We start from the raw sequence: 17,705 nt of genomic DNA, 5'->3' as shown, positions 1-17,705 counted from the left end.
TTTTGTTGCCTAACATATGTGTCTCTTGCAGCAGCATGACATCCGCACCTTCCCTTTTCCCCCATCGCAAGACTGCTCCTTTCTTTACTTTGTCAAGCATTCCCCGCACATTCCAGCTAAGTATCCACATGGACGCCCTGGGGGTCAGCGGCGTGGTACCCTCACCCGCCATTCAGGGGGACGCATTCCAGGAGCCCCGTAGACGGGCCTAGAGGTCGTATACACAGCCATTGTTGAGACCTCAAATGTATCGTGCAGAACAGACCAAACCCCCTTCCCTTTCCAACTCCCCCCCCCCCCCCCCCAACCCCCCACCCCCATACCTAAAAAAACTGAAGTACCTGTCGCGACCTGGGCAGCCCCCGGTCCCAAACCAGGACCCGAGACCGTCCACACCAATGGATCCCCAAGAACCTACCCATTCACCCAACTCCCTCCCCTAACAAGCTACAAGCCCAGGGAGGAGGCCCGCCCCAGATGTATCTACCCACCCCATCCCCAATTGCCCCATAACCTCGTGTTCACGGTTAGGTAACTATCGCTGATGCCCATTACGGCCCAATGGCTGCTTCGGCAAAGCGTCTCTGACACTTACACCCAAGGGGGAACAAACACACCAAAGTTCCACCTTTCGTTGGACGAGTGTTCAAGGATCTGTGAGCGGATGCTCCGGGGCAGCCGTTCCACCATCCGCTTCTCTCCCTGGATCAGAGCACCTCCTGGACCTAGACCTCCAATTCCCCTTAGTCCGCGAGCTCCGCGCTGTCTGTGCCTGCGATCCACCCAAGGAGGAGTCCGAGTCATGACCCGGCGGTGTATGTGCCCTCAGCTGTACAAAAGAAGTGGGCCCGAGACTGAAACACCACCCGCAGGCGGGCCGGGTAGAGCAGGGCATAGGGAAGCTTAGAATCCCACGAACCTAAGGTTGTTGCGCCGGGCCTGTCCTTCTGCATCTTCCACTCTAAGGGCCAGACCTTTCTGGACACTCTCCATGTCGGACACTTTGCGTTTAAGTGTCGCCACATTATCTTCCACCCCGAGATTCTGGTTTCAGCCTCCGTGATGCGTGCCACTGCGGCACCTATTTTCGCGTCCAGCATATCCCTTGACTGGGTGATCGCCGCCATCAGTGCCGCATTGGCTGGCCTCTGGCTGTTCTGGCCCCCAGTGGCTCCAGCTCCCCCGCTCGGCCCGTATATTTATCGATGGGCCCTTGCTTCGCGGATCCACTGCCACTCCCGCCTCTGGTCATGTTCTTCGAAGGTCGGGGACAACCTCCGCCGGGCTAGGCCACCTGTACCCCCGGATTACCCCTCCAGTAACACCAATGGTGCGTCAGGCTCCCCGATGTCTCCCCCGGCTTGATGCTCTATCCAGCGGGCTGTGCCAATGAATTGCGCACTGGTCACGCCCCACCGGAATATCGATCCCTAGGCCTCACGCTGTCCAGCAACTGCCCCCGGCCACCACCTCGCGTTTAAAGTACTCACGTTGCCACTGTTCTCCCTGGGGCTGAGTTACCTATGCCGTATCTGCCAACGTGTTCCGGCGCATAGGTTGTCCGTTCAAAATTCTCGTGGCGCTGAGCTTCAATGGTGCCACTCTATTCCCGGCCTCGCTATGCCATGTCCCTTGCACCTTGAGTCAATAGGAAGAGTCCCCGACCCCCAGAGGGCTGCAGGCACTCCCTATGGGCGTCCTCTGCCCCCGGTTTCGCCCCAGGGCTTGGGCATATAAGGGACCCACACTGAGACCAGCTCTCCTCAGGCCCTCTCTTCACTCTTGGTAGGCCTCAGTGTCGACTATGCACTCTCCGGTGGCCGCGCCGAGGGCCGACCTGCCCTCCGATCACAGGCAAATGCAGTCCGCCTTCCGGGTGCCCCCTGTCGGCCGGGACCAAACTCCAGTCCCTGTCTGTGCTCCTGGCAGTAGGCCCCGCTGTGGGAGTGCTCCGGCCCCTTCGCCCGAGGTCCCAGCTTCTCGCACAAATGGTGGCCCAGCGACAGCAAGGCCACCCCAGCTGGGGGTCTCCGCTGCCTGCCAAGGATGTTTTGTGCCCTCCAGGGCCCTCCGCCGCTCGTCGCCACCTGCCGTGCCCCCAGGTCGGGGAGCGCGAAACTCGAGGCCCCGGCCAGGCCTCAAGTCGTCACTCTGCCTCTTGCGTCGCAATGGGCCCCATAGCTCCGCAAATGGCACCGGAGCACCGCCACTCCGTTCAGGGCACTGCGCCACTTTCTAGGGCAACGAGAACAAGAAGGGGGACAGGATAGTCGGCGGATATATGATGGGCTGGACGGAGCTCGTCTAAGCTGCGACGGCCCGCCAAGCCACGCCCCCTGGTTACACACTTCTTGGTCTGAAGTTATTCTTTTAATGTGTATAAATTGTGAGAAAGGTAAGTGCTGTTTTAACGATAGAGGTTGAAAGCTACTAAAGCGTAGTGTTGTTTCTGTCTGTCGGTTTCCTGAAAACCTTTGTAGACAAACCTGCAAGAAATTATTCAAGATGAGCATCCAGATATGTGATGCTGAGATTACTGATTGTGTGTATTAACTGTATTCTTGGATTATGGTTTTTCACTGTGTGTTTATATTGTCTCAATAGTATTCCTTGACCCTTCCATATTTGGAAAATGTCACCAATGTATCTCAAGTAGGTGACTAGGTTTTCCTGCCAGGGTTTGCAGTCAAAGATGATTTGGTTCTCAAATGTAGCCATGAAGATGTTTCCCATAGCTTGGGGCTCCAGAAAAGCCTATTGATGTGCCAAACGGCTATAAATAGAATATGTCCTTCCATACAAAATAACAGTGAAACAAGCAGAAATTAGGTATCTCAAAGATGAAATCCTTGATTGTTCGAATAGCATCATCTGTGTTGTAACAATGCCCATTCTACCGCCTACATTTACAAAAGATTTATTTTACCAGGTGGAAATGACAGTTTAAAACTTCACACACAGTCTGCAATGGCAGGCCTGAGACATGTTATAAAAGTCTACTTTAGCGGGAAGCACAATGAGTGCTGCAGTCCCAGGGTACTTGTAGTACCATTTACTAGGGACTTATAAGTAAATTTAAATGTGGCAATCATTTGAAAGGCTACTTTTACCTTTTTTAGGGAGTGACCACAAACACTTTGGCACTGATTAGCAGTCTTAGCGCCAGAAGAAATTAATTCTGAAAAACAGGAGTAAACTCAAAAAGTTGGACACATAACTTGCCTGTTGCCTCCAGTTTCTTCTTGTTCCAGACTGATCTAGTGACAACGCTGCTGATTGGGTTTTCTCAATTGGGTTTTCCTGCTTACCATTCTTCCAGCTCCCGCCACGACCTACGTAATGCAGGCCGCAGGGTGTGGAAATTTTTCAAACTTCTATTGGCCAACTGACAAATGTTTACAGAAATCTACTTGCCCTCTGTAAATATGTGCTTAGCCTACCTACTCCACAAATCACTAAGCTAGGTCTGCACAGAGAGAGCCTGCACTGCAATCAGTACAACATACGTGCAATACATATTTCAAATGCCATTTCAATTATGCAGTGAATGGTGATGCACACTTATATGCAACTGGCCACTTTCCTACACCTCTAACCCTGCTACCCCCTCCAACCGGGATTGGAAAACTTCAACACTTGGATCACCAATTGCGCTGACAGTATCGTTCCCATCAAGAGCAACATCCAGAGTATACCCTCCAAAAAGGTCAGCTGTTAAACCCAAAAACTCCAAACAGCAAAACGAGAACACAAACGATTGGAGAGGAAATGGCACACCAGCAATGACACCCAGACAGGCCAGCCTTCAAGACCTCCCTCAAACCTCTACCACCGCTGTCTGAGCGCAACAAAGAAGACAGCCCTTGCTGCACGCATTGCAACCAGTAGCAACAACACCAAGGAACTTTTTGACAACATTAAGGAATTCTCCAACCTGGCTGCCAGCGCAAACAACACCACACCCTCACAGAAGCTTTGCGACAACCTCTCTAACTTTTTCCATGACAAGATCGCATCCATATACAGAAAGTTATAACCCCAATCCATACCTATGGACTTCCTTGATAGGTACGCCTCCACCGTAACCAACACAAACCACACCCTGTCCACCTGGAACATCCTCTCGACCAAGGACCCCACTTCCAACATGAAATCTATCCACTCAGAAACTCCCACAGATCCATGCCCGAACCACATCTTCAACCTTGGAAACCAAAGGTAGGCCAGGATCTCGCCACCTCTATCAGCACTACAACATTCCTCTCCTGGAAACACACCTTTTCAAACCACTACTCGAAAAAACATCCACCAACCCCAACAAACTCAAAAACTGCTGACCAATCTCCCTGCTCCCTTTCCCAGTGAAGGTACTGGTAAATATTATTGATAATTAACTCATGACACACCTGGAGCAGAACCAGCTTCTCAACGCCTCCCACTCCGGCTGCAGCAGCGATCACAGTACCGAAACCACTCTGATAGCAGCCACCGATGAAACCCAAACTTCTTGCCAGCCTTTGACACTGTATCCCTTCACACACCGATCGCAAGACTCCACCAAACTGGCATGAAAGGGGATGCACTCCGGTGGATCACCTCCAGCCTCACCGGAGGAACCCAGAGGATCCCACCTCCCACCTTTCTCCTATGAACCCAAGGAGATCACCTGCGGAGTCGTACAGGGCTCATCCATTAGCCCCACGCTCTTCAGCTCATATATGACCTCGCTGGTCAACATCGCCATCATTTTCTACACAGACGACCCTCAACTCATCCTCTCACTCACTGACGATCCCGCCACCACCACAACCACTTTCCACATTTGCATGACAAACGTCGCTGACTGAATGAAGAACAACTGCCTGCAGCTGAACACAGATAAGACGGAAGTACTAACCTTTGGCAACAGCAGCAACACATGGAACGACTCCTTGTGGCCATCAGATCTAGGACCTGGACCTACATCCTCCAACCACACCAGAATCTCGGAATCATCGTGGACAACAGGATCACCATGAAATATCACATCAGCTTTGTCTCCTCCGCCTGTGTCAGAAGATGCCAGCACAAAACTTCCACAGGGGCTGACGCAAAGCCCAATGCCCCTCCACCAATGAGCATACCCACAACTTTTACACATGACAGCATATGGCAACAGCGTGGAAGGAAAGGGGAAGTGTAAAGACCAGAGAGATTTCCTTGTAGTGAATCGCTTTTCTCGATTCCTATTCTGCTTTTCTGTGATTATTATTTTTTTTTAAATCTGATTGCACCCTACAATGTAACTGTATTTAAGAAATAAACTTTTACAAACACATTGGATTTATTTGTTAACAATAACTAAATATAGGTTATATTCTAAACATTCCTCAAAGGCTCTTTACTAAAGATTCGTAGTGCTAATTCCTCTCTCTTATAAATAGTGTCTACTTCGAAGTAACACTTGAAATAAGGAACTCAATTGTCTTTCTTTTAAAGGAAGAATTTGATGACTCAGGAGAGAGTTCATGCTATCTGACAGAGACACGTTAGTGATAGATTCCTTAACTTAGAATATCCCCAGATGTCTGACCGGATCCGGAAAGTTTTTTGTCCGCAGTACCCTTGTCCGTTGGAAGGTGGCGTTGTGCGGCTCCGCGTCCTTGCTGGCGTCGTATGCGCCGAGATGACGTCACTGAGACTACGTAGGCGCCACCCAGTCGCACTGACGTCAGTTCTTTCTTTTTCCACGCCAGCAAGCGCAGATCCGGTTAGAGCACGTACCCTAGTCACTTTTTTGACTAACTTTTTGGGGAGTTTTGTCTCTACTTCTTTTTGAGGCTTTGACTTGTGGTGCCACGTAGGGATGCATGGGTCTTGGACCTCAGGAACGTCAATTGTTTCCTCCAGAAGGAGAAGTTCAAGATGTTGACTCTAGCTCAGGTCTTGCCTGCCCTCGACCCTGAAGACTGAATGGTAGCGTTGGACTTCTAGGATGCATATTGTCAAATCCCCATCCTACCGGCCTTACCTGCGGTTCACGCTAGGCCAGGCACATTTTCAGTTTGCCATGGTCCCCTTTGGCCTAACCAGTGCCCCTCGGGTGTTTACGAAAGTGATGGCAGTGGTCGCAGCTCACCTGCAAAAATCAGGGGTTTCAGTTTTCCCCTATCTGGACAACTGGCTGTTGAAGGCGAGCTCGCCCAGGCAGTCGTTTCCCAACTCCAGACTACTACCGATCTCCTGCATTTGCTGGGGTTCTCCATCAACATGCTGAAGTTGCACCTGAGTCCCTCTCAAAAGCTCACCTTCACCGGAGCGGTTCTGGATTCGACGCGGTTTTGTGTTCATCCTCCCGAGCAGCGAGTCCGGGATATTCAGGCTATGATTCCCATCTTTCCGCCTCTATCCCGGGTTTGTCAGGATGACCCTCCGGCTCCTTGGTCTGATGGTCTCCTGCATCCTGCTAGTGCAACATGCCAGATGGCATATGCAGGCTCTGCAGTGGGACCTGAAGTTCCAGTGGGCACAGCATCAGGGCAACCTGTCCGATCATGTCCAGATCTCAGAGGGCACTGCACGACAATTGCAGTGGTGGCTCACGAAGCGCGATATTCTAAGTTTAGGAATCTATCCCTAACTAATGTCTCTTACAGATATATCGTTACACAAGTAGTAACTTGTGCTTATTGGCCAGATGTATCAAATGGTTTTGCTAATTCTGTTTCTATGGGGAAATATGTTGATACATGTGGCCTAAATATCTTTTCTTTTTTGCTAACTTGCAGAGACTCAGAATTCTTCATATTTAGAATATTCAATAGTTGAGAAAATCTCTATTTACATCTTTTTCTTCTGAGTATATGTATATATATATATATATATATATATATATATATATATATATATATATATATATATATATCTATCTTACTTGGTTTCTCTCTTCTTTTTCATTAGGCACCTTGTTCTTTCTTAACTTGTCTTCTCAAAAGTTTGCTTTAGATTGCCAATCGTAATAGGAAGAGAATTGTCTTAGCCAAAACTTTTTGTTACCCACATCATCAAGGACTTGCAATTCTGAGCACGTGCAGAAAAGAGGCTACCTTAAGACTTGGGCTTATTCATCAGGAGGGTAGTGTGAGTTGCCGTTAGGAACACGAGCAGAAAACGGGACACTACCCAAACTTTCTTTAAAATATCCACTCCTCAGCAGAGATAGTCCTGCTCTTATAAATATCTATTAGTCTATTTTAAAGTCTGCAATGGAGGAACAAGTTGTTAATTCTTTGTATTTGATTAACAACTTATCAATTGACAATGTCAACAGTAATCAGGAATTATCTTGGAAAAGTCGTGCATAGCACTTGCGCCGAAAATGGGAAGCTTTTCTTTTATAAGCTAAATTTTCTTTGGGTGAAAGCACGAAGGAGAGACACTACCGGTCTCTCTCAAATGACAGTTGAAGTGCACAGAACTTCTCTTGAGCATGCATATTGCAGACTGTGATATTGCAGATCTGCACATGCCCAAAAGACTAGACCGCTCAACTTCAATCCAAGAGCCATTGCCAGTAAGAGTGTGAAAAGTCTGCAAACACTTCCTTAACGCTTTTGTATATGATGGCGGAATCCTTTTCCAATGCGGGTATTTCTGCATTTTTATTAATTTGACATTCCTTTGAGTTTTATTGCTTCTCTTCCAAATCAATAATAGAGTTCCTGACAGTCTGCTTCCTCATTCTGCGCGTGCTATTTAAGATCTTCAAGTGGCTACCACTAAACACGAGACGCACCATGACACAAGCCCTCGTCACCAGCCGACTGAACTACAGCAATGCCCAATACCGTTGGTGGCAAACCTCACTGTGCTTGTTCTTCTGGTGTGCGCAGCTGAGAATGGCCACAGGGCTTGGCTTATGGCTAGGCACTGTGCTCAACACTCCAGTGGATCCAATAACACCCCTGTACATGGCCTTTGGCTGCCGTCCTAGGCTAGCGGCCAGTCCCTGCACCCTACCCCCAGCTGCCCTTGCTTTAAGTTGCGCAAGGCCTTTCGCTCCTCTCCCTTTCGTATTTTTCTCTCTGCCCTATGCCTTTTCTCTCCTTTGTTTTTTATTTTGATTTTTAAGTGCTGTTTGGCAAAGATATGTGATTTATTCACTCAATAGCAGACAAATACATTACTTTAAATGGCAACCCCTGCAGTTATGCTTTGACTTATGAAGCATGTTATTTTCGGCATTTTGTTCTGGGGGTAGTACTTGAAACTTTCACACCTTCATATCTTCACCCTCTTAATGCCACCCGCATCACTCCCCTTCGTTTGGATACCTCAGAAGGCTGTGTACAACTGGGATTGGGGTCAAAGTTGGTTTGACCAAAGGAGCATCCCACACTCCTCTGTGGCAGGATCTGTGTAGACCAAGCCGGAGGCTATTCCCTACAGCAAATCACAGCTTTAGGCACTTACAGTGGAGGTTGACTACCCACAGCAGTTTGGGTACAGGCCAGACCCTGACGAACTTGCGCTGCATGCAGCCAAAGCACCATCTCAAATCCTATGTGAGACATTGTCTCCAGGATGTGCACAAACCTTGTATAAACATTACATATGGTATTTTTTTTTTCACAACCAATTTTATTGAGCAAATGAGCAATAAAAAGCGTGGCATCCCCAAGACCGAAGATCAACACGACAATATCGGTACAGTAGATCACATAGGCAGCAAATGTTTAAACAGGTCTTAAGAATAGGCTCAGTATGAAAAACCCCCTCTAGCCCACCCTACCCCTCAACCCCGACCCCCCCAGCCCCAAAACTCCACCCCCACCAACCACACGAGTACATATAGCAATAGAATAAAATGTGTAGGTGCAGCGCAACTGGAGCGTCACTGCTTCGGGCCAACAATGTCACTGCAGTCAAATGTCCTCCTCTCGCTCCGCTGGGGGATCCAGGGACAGACCCCGGTAGTCGGCCCATCGCTTCCAAATTTTGTAGTGTTTGCGCGGGCAGCCCCTCGCCTCAAAGATCGGCCTTTCCAGGCCCATGAAATAATCCAGCCCAGCTTTCCACGCAGGGGGGGGGGGGGGGGGCCTCACCGCTTTCCACGCCCGGGCCAGATCCCGCTTGGCCACGACAAGCCCCAAGAGCAACAAATGGCGCTTATATATGTTCCCCCCAATCCCCTCCATGATGTGCAATAATCCCAGCCGATGTGTACGGGGAAGGTCCCAGCCCAGGACCTCGGACAGACAACTCCACACACCCCTCCAGAACCCAGCCAACCAACCACACAGTATGTATCAGGGACCCAGGCACCGCCCCACAGCGCAAGCATTCCGGGGATGCAATCAACCCAGCTCTCCACAGCCGTTCACGAGTATAGTAGGCGCGATGCAAGTATTTAAATTGGATGAGTCGGAGCCGGACAGCGATGGCGGTTCCACGTGGGGATTCTAGCGCCTCCCTCCAATCGTCCTCATCGAGAGGGCCAATGTCCACCTCCCATGTCGCCCGAAGAGAGTGTAGGGTAGAGGAGCAATGAATGACCAACGTCTGGTATATCCGGGAAACCTTTCTGTCCCCCAGGTCCCCCATAAACACTTTCGCCTCAACCGGGCTGAATTCCGGTAGGGAGTCTAGGCTGGCGATGCTCGGGGTGAGGGCATGGCGCAGCTGCAAGTAACGAAAGAACTGGGACTGAGGCATTTGGAACTCTGTACGGAGGTCCTCAAATGATTTAAGGGTGGTGCCGGACATGACCTGGCCCAGTAGCGTAATACCTATGGCTTCCCAGCCCTCAAAACCGGTCAGGGCCGCCAGCTCCGGGAGCAAACCATTGTGCCAAAGCGGCGTCTCGGCCGTTAACTTGCCCCACCAGCCCATGCGGCACAGGGCCTGCCTCCACACAGCAAAGACCACTCTGGTAACCGACGGCAACACACGGCGCAGGCGAGCTGAATACAGAATGGTGTGGAGTGTATGATCACCCATGAGCGACCGTTCCAAGGCATACGCCGGATCCCCCCTATCGCTGTACCACCATTCATTAAGAATAAGTAGTTGGGAAGCCTGGTAGTAGGAGAGGAGGTCCGAGGTGGCCAGGCCACCACAATACGTAGACAAGAAGCATGTCTTCAACGCCACCCTGGCCGCACCGCCAGCCCATAGGAATCGACCCAGCACAGAGTTAACTTGACGAAACCACTGTGGGCCGATAGGGTACGGGAAATTCTGAAGTTGATACAGGAGACGCGGAAGCGCCACCATCTTAAAGATGGCCGATCTCCCAAAGATGGTAAGCGGCATCCTGGACCAAGTCTTGACATCAGCCTGAAACCCGCTCCCACACTGGCAGGACGCCACGAGCCCAAGCCACGACGCACGACTCCGATAGGAAGATGCCCAGATACTTCAGACCATCCGTTGCCACCCGCAGTCCCTCAGCCCAGGGGTCAGTCACAACTCCGCCACCCAGCACCCACAGGGTCGATTTATGAAGGTTGAGTCGAAGACCAGAGATCTCGCCAAAGACGCGCATGACCTCCAGAACCCGGGGACCCGAGCGTTGTAGGTCGGTGAGAAAGAAGAGGACATCGTCCGCATACAGCGCAATCCTATCCACCAGGTCGTCGTTCCAGACAAATCCACGCAGCTGGGCATCTGCCCGCACCCGGGACGCCAGGGGCTCCATAGCAAGGGCGAACAGGTACGGGGATAGAGGGCAACCCTGCCGAGTGCCCCGACCAATGCGAAAGCGCCTGGAGGTGGCCCCGGCCACTCGGACCGAGGCCGTGACGTTAGTGTAGAGCAAGCGCAGGTACGACAAGAACACCGGGCCTAGGTTAAGGCGGGTCAACAGGGTAAACAGGTATGCCCAGCTCACAGAGTCAAAGGCCCTGTCCATATCCGCCAGTAGGAGTGCCGCCTGCTCATCCCGAGCGCCCATGGCGTCAACCGCCGCCTGCGCCCGCCGAATATTATGACGAGTGGCCCTACGGGGCTTACATATGGTATTTTAACATCGGTTGGCACTTTCCATGACAATTGTGCCACTTACTCATGATAATTGCATTCATCATAAGGAGGCTCTGTGTACACTTTTTGTCACCTATATGTCATTTAATAGTGTAGTCAACCTGTTAAATGGATGTTTGGAACCTGGCATCAGAAACATTTTTGATGCACACACACATGGTTTCAAGAGCCAGCCACAGATCTACATTTTAATTAACACTCAAATTGATCATTGGCCTCTTGAGAGCTATACTATGCATGAAAGAATAAGCGCACTTGTCACTAAGCATCTGCAAATTCACCATTTCCACTATCCCCATTTATAATCGTGAGAGGATTCTTCACTCTAAGCGTTAGGAATGCTCTTTTGATCTGTTTTCAGAAGTGATGAATTGCATAACATCCTCTTGTTTCTATTTGATGAAGAATTTTTAGAAGTATTTCCTTTTATTTCTCTTGAGCTGCAAAATTGGTTGTGGTAGCACTGACCTTTTCTAGATCATTTTAATACCCTGTGTTTAGGGATAAACAACCAACTTCAGTTAAGCTCCAATAATTACAAAATGCAGTGGCACAGCTTCACTTTAAGGTGCCCAAATTATGTTCTATCACAAAGAAGACCCAGGAATTAAATTGACTGCCAGTAGCTGAGACTGTCCAGTTTAAGGCTCTCTGCCACTTGCCCCTTTACCTTAAAAAAACTTTCAAGTAGTTCTCCCCTCTGCAAGGATTGTGATCTTCTCTTTCGAAATTTGTAGTCATCCCAAAAATAAAGAAGGCCAGCTGGGGTGGCAGTAGTTTCTCATTCTTAGCCAGCAAACTTTGGAACTCTCTACCTCTATCCTTAAGATCTCAACCTAGTCTAACTCTCTTTAGGAGTTGTGAAAGACCTGGTTCTTTGTCTCTTTTTCTAAATAAGTTGTTTTGAGGTTCTGAGCGCACCAAGACACTTCGGTTTCACGCGCTCTAGAAAATGTTTGCTTACTTACTTTTTCTTACCAGATAGTAACAACATTTGCAAATAGAAAGAGGATTAAGCTTGAGCAAAAATTACCACCTTGAAACAAGCAGCATCCACATTCCAGGTCCCTGACAATCTTCTCTGTTGAAGCTACAGACCATCTTCTTTGCTAACTCATTGATGTTCATTAAAGGGTGGGTCTTTACCTATGACTTTGGCAGCCAAGATGTGAATACTCTCACTTAACATATGACAGCAAGATCTGAGTATAAAACTGAAATTTGTAAATTAAATACAATCTGTGCCGTAAAAGTAGAACAAGCCTGAAGACTATCCAGCAGTGGAGGCAACATAATACAGTTTGGCAAGTTGGAGGCATGAGGTGTAATGCAGCTAGAGATCAGGCTTTTGCCTCAAGCACAAAGTACCAATATGAGCTAATGCTTCATCAAAGACCCATTTCCGCTCTGTGCTGAGGCAGTTCTATGAAGCTTGAAATAAAGCTGCCAGCCTGGTTAAGGAAATGGAAGTTAGGAAAGGAACTTAACAATGTCTGGTGGGAGTTCTCCACTGATGAGTGCATTGCGAAGGCCCTTGGCTGAATATTAGGAGAAACTATACAGGGGCTAGCTGGTAAGGGATATTCTTGTAGAAGTGCGTGTTCCAAGTTTAACAACTGAGTTGAGAGCTAGATTAGAGAAAGATATAAAGATTTCAGAAATCCAGTTCTAAAACTAATCCTGGCTGCATTTTTCAAACACCTCTTTACTCATTTGGGGGAATTCAAGCATAACATGCTTTTAAAGGCAAGAAGGGAGGGGAAACTCCTGGCAAAGCTTCAGCAAACCATTGTTAATGGTCATACCCTAGAATGAAAAAAAAAAGTCTGACTTTTCCTCCTATTGTCCCATTTCCCTGCTCAACAACAAGACCAAGGTGCTGGCAAATGCACTAGCAAACAGATTCCTTAGGGTTATCACAGCTGTGTCCCCTCCCGACCAGTCAGGTTTTTTTCTCCAGGCACTCCACAGGGCTGAATCTTTGCACAGGGGGCAGACGTGATAGATGAACCCCTGTGCGTCCAATCCCTGGGTCCTGAAAAAAAGCATTTGATTCTGTTGAGTGGGATTTTCTCTTTCTGGTACTTGAGCACTAAAGATTATGACCTGAATTCCAAGATTAAGTTAAACACTTATATAATCAAACCACGGCAGCAGCAAGAATGAATGGGGTCCTCTCACCGCTCTTCAAACTAAAGAGGAAAGCTAGGTTGAGGTGCCATCTCTTTCCACTCAGATTTACACTATCCATAAATCCCTTGGCATATTGGGTTACAGGATACCCTCAAATGAGAGAATGGGGATGTTGCTTGTACGCAAGCAGATTTGTCCATGGAAATTCAAGCAAAGTCGCCAAATTGCTACAGATAGTAGAGAAGGAATAATTAAATATTGTGGATATTTTTCAGTAAGTGAACTAAGCCTCAATATATATAATAGTAAAAAAGAAGAGATGGGTCTTGGAGAAGTAAGGTCTTTTGATTGATTGGACAAATGATACAACACCCAATAACATAAATATAAATGCTTTAAATACAGCTCTTGCTGATCTGTAGCTAAAGGAGATCCAGTGGATAGATTATGTTGTAAAGAATTAATACGAGTAAAGCAATAAAAGCTTTTTAAAAAAGGAAAATAAACTGGTGAAAACTGAAAGTCAGAGTGAGGTGTAAGTAAGCTTGTTCCATTAACCCACTGACTTCCTCCCTTGTCACACAGCTGTGCTATGCAAAGTTACAATTTAGTTTTTTCACCTAAGGTTTCCCACATGCAATCATTTTTTTTTTTTTTGCCTAAGATGCCTTGAATCTTTAATTCTAATTTATATTATGAAATCTCAGTACGGAGCACACTAGTCTATAATTTAGTGTGATTTTAGAATGAATATGATGCTAACTTTGAGCCTCGGAAGGTTTGTGACATATAATTGATTTTTTTGTATTTGTGTTTCTTTTCTCAATATAGACACTATAGGCCATTTTATTTGCAACTGTCCAGCTTTCCAGTTGTTAATTATTCAGTTGAAAAGACATGTAGTCCCTTTGATGTGGAAAAAAAGATTTGTACTGCACAAAAGCAAGCCCAGGCTACTTTGAGGTATGTTGAACTGTGACTTTTTAAATGCTTTAACTTTTTACGATTTTGAAGCCAATCAACATAGTAAAACTCAATTGAAATTCTATGACAGTCCAGTTTTACCAGGCCACAGTTTATTATATAATATACTTGTGACTATACTTTTTTCTGTTCCAGCTGTACATCCTAAAATTAGGCCACATAATTGTTGCTTACAATAAGATTGCATTATTTACTTCCACAGATTACATGTGTGATCGAAATAAATATTTTGTGCCCTTTTTGGTATACCCTCCCCTGTATTGCATCCTGTCCTCCTTATCCAGTGTTGAACTTCTTCTCTTTTTTATGTATCACATATTTACAATGTACCACCCAGTTATCCCTGGTCTCTGACTTCCTCTTTATATTCCTTCCTACTGTTAACACACACCTTTGGTAGCTAATAATAAATATGTATAGTAAGGAAGATCGTGTGACGCGGAAGAAAGGCAGTAATCCGTGACACCACATTACAAAGCTGTGATTGATAACAAGGTTAACCGAACAATTTACATGCAACAATCTTTTTTTTATTGCTAACTGCTTTGCCCCAACTTACTAAACCAGCATTAAGTATTTTCATCAAAAATTACAGGAAGCTAATTTTGTTAACACCAAGTACCTTATTTTATCTCTTCCTAATTGGAAATTACGCTATAGAATGTAATAAGGTAATCCCATTATGTGCGGGATAGGCCTGGCAAAAGTGAACAAGCATTTGCAATACAATAGGTCTCACATTTGCGAGCGTTCGATATTTTGGCGTTGTAAATGATAATGTCTCTTACCTGTGAGTTTTTGTTTGGACTGTAGTGTAGTGGATGTTTGTGGTTTGGTGTGGAATTGTGTGGGTTGTTTTGGAATTATTAGTTATGGCATGATGTGTAAATTTGGGGTGTGTGTTGTGGAATTGGGTTTTGTGTGTGGGGTTCAACTTGTGTGGCATTGAGTGAAATGCTTATTCAAATTATTTGTAATAATGTGGAGTGCATTTATGTGGATTTCTGTTATGTGGCATAGTGCATTTATGTTGTATTGAGTAGAGTGTGCAGTGTAATTATGTGGAGCTGCGTGCTATTATGTGGAGTGTAAATATGTAATTCCGACTCCAACTATCCTGTGGCCCGTCATTTTAAACTAGTTCACAATAATAATCTCAATGATTTGAGATATTTTGTTATTGAGGCAGTTCCTTTCTCCAAAAGAGGTGGTGATAGAGAAAGGAAATTAAGTCCATTAAAGAGCCATTATATTGTACTTCTTAATACTAAAATTCCGAACTGTCTTAACATGGGGGAAGATTTACATCACTTTTTATAACACTCTTTATAACCTTTTTAGATATAATTTTATTATATCTATGAGGTGTTGATTGTTTTGTAGCTTTTAAGGTGACATGCTTGTCCCCTTTTAGTCCTTCTCCTCTGGATTTTACCTCTTCTGAGCCTAAATGAATTGATCTTCTCTATTACTTATTCTTTTATGCTTTGTTCTTAACCGTGTTTTTTACTGGTTTTACTGTTTTTACGGTTTTACCGGTTTTAGGCGTGCTGAGTATAGGGTATAGGAATCAGGTGGACTTCATCTTGATTGTGAGTTAGAATTTTACTTGAATATTTTTCTGAGAATAGTAATTATTGAAATTTTCGAATTCTTTGAAGTATTTGAGCGATCTGTTGGTTCCTTCCGTTCGATGCATCAGAGTATTTGTACTCTGAAATTTTCATTCTGTGCCATTCGGTTATGCTTAATATATATATATACAGCAATTTTGCACTTTATTATATCTTTATGCTGCTAATTGTGTGTTGAATAACAGTGAAATATATTATTTTCCGTTTTATTCACTCTATGCACTTTTTTAGCACTTTGCACTTTATCTCGTTTAGTGTCTGCTATATTTACCATATGTTTTACATATGTATTTTTGCTTTCTACAATCTAATATGATTTTAATATGGATTGCTATTGGTTCTTTTCTTTCCCCTATGACTAGCCTCAATAGAGAATTGATGTATTAGGATTAAGACAAATTGGTATTAACAACAGGGAACTTGCCCTGTATTAGCCTCGAACCTCCTTGGTTTTGTTTCAGTGCCTTAATATTAAGATTTGAATATTTTGGCTTAATCATCATTTTACACTTTGTAAATTGATTATTTACACTGATCATGATGGTTTTACTGGAGAGTGTATTTCTATTTTCTCTCCTGTACATATTTGAATGTTTACCTTTTGTCTTGCCTTCTATTTGCACTATGAATGTTATGGTGTAGTATTTTCTCTATGTCTATGGTTTTAAGGGGGTGGGGCCTGATCGGACCATTCTACAGTATTTAAACCTTGGTCTCTTTGATCATGTCATGTGATCAAGACCGGGTTTTCCGGTCGAAACGCGTCATGCTGCTGCCCATTGAGGAATAAAGCACTTCATTGCACTGTCTACGTTGGTAGTCCGTACCTGATTTCTGTGCGTCTCTTCGTGCCTCAGGACTGTGGATTATACATATATATTTACTCCATACTCCATACACATACTTTTTTTCTCTCTCTCCCAACCGGTTTTCTGGGACAAAGATGTCTGCACTGTATTAAAGGCCCATACAGGGTGAAACAACGGGATGAGGGAACAGACTACAGTTGAATATGCCCATACAGGGCAAAACTAAATAGAGCATGTAAAAGTGCAATAGGGAATGTAATACCTAAGAGAAGGAGGATGTTGACATGCAATGCTGTTCATGAATAAACACAATATTGACATGATATATTGGAATAATGAACAGCGTGAAGTTGGCTAATGGCAAGAAGAAAAATATGAATAATTTTTTTTTAATAGCCTACCTCCTACCTCTTTCTCGCACATGAAGGAATTGCACATTTGTGCTATAATGAAATGTAATTGAGACAATGTTGAGTAACACAATGTTGTTCTATTTTAATATTGCACGAGCACTTTACTGTCACCAAATCCCCCTTCATTGAGTGTTTTTAATGTCTTTTTATGAAATACAATATTGCACATTGTAAGATGGCCGCCGAGAGATTCTCGGCAAGGTTAGTCCTCTCTCTATGCTTAGGGGGGGGGAGGGGATATAATGGTGATTTACACGAAGTTATGGTTGACACTGACGAAGCCTAAACGTTGAAACACGTCTGTCGAGGGGGCAGGGGGGTCTGCCAATAAATCTTCTGTGGTGAACATCGACTTGGAGTGCTGTCTATTTTTCACTTGTTGAGCAAGAGTGTGTGGCAATCATATATATATATATATATATATATATATATATATATATATATATATATATATATATATATATATATATATATATATATATATATCAAAGTGAAAACGAGATCACCTCTGAGTATGAGACTGACAACGAGAGCAATCAGAGCACAGAGACATCAGGTCCAGCACCAACCCCAGCACAAGAACTGGCTTTTTTACGACTGCAGCGCCTCAGAACTCTACGTCCACGGATTCCGCCAAACCAGGAAGACGGGGGTGGAAGGAACCGATCGAACGAAAAACGACAACAAAAAGCAGGAGGAGAAAAAACAGG

The 17,705-nt window shown here is 45.7% G+C and overlaps 1 protein-coding gene across 1 annotated transcript in view; it reads left to right on the top strand.

Annotated features, from left to right (window-relative positions):
- DBF4 (DBF4-CDC7 kinase regulatory subunit) overlaps window positions 1-17,705 on the top strand; it is a 179,256-nt gene that overhangs the window by 108,800 nt on the left and 52,751 nt on the right. The window contains exon 10 of the mRNA XM_086941796.1: window positions 13,987-14,118. Within this exon, the coding sequence (XP_086797922.1) occupies window positions 13,987-14,118 (132 nt within the window). The remainder of the gene's footprint in view (window positions 1-13,986; window positions 14,119-17,705) is intronic.

Source organism: Lissotriton vulgaris, chromosome 10, assembly GCF_964263255.1.
Source record: "Lissotriton vulgaris chromosome 10, aLisVul1.2, whole genome shotgun sequence".
Classification (NCBI taxonomy): Eukaryota; Metazoa; Chordata; class Amphibia; order Caudata; family Salamandridae; genus Lissotriton; species Lissotriton vulgaris.
The sequence above is the reverse complement of the archived record's forward strand: the minus strand, read 5'-3'. Positions and strand labels throughout refer to the sequence as shown.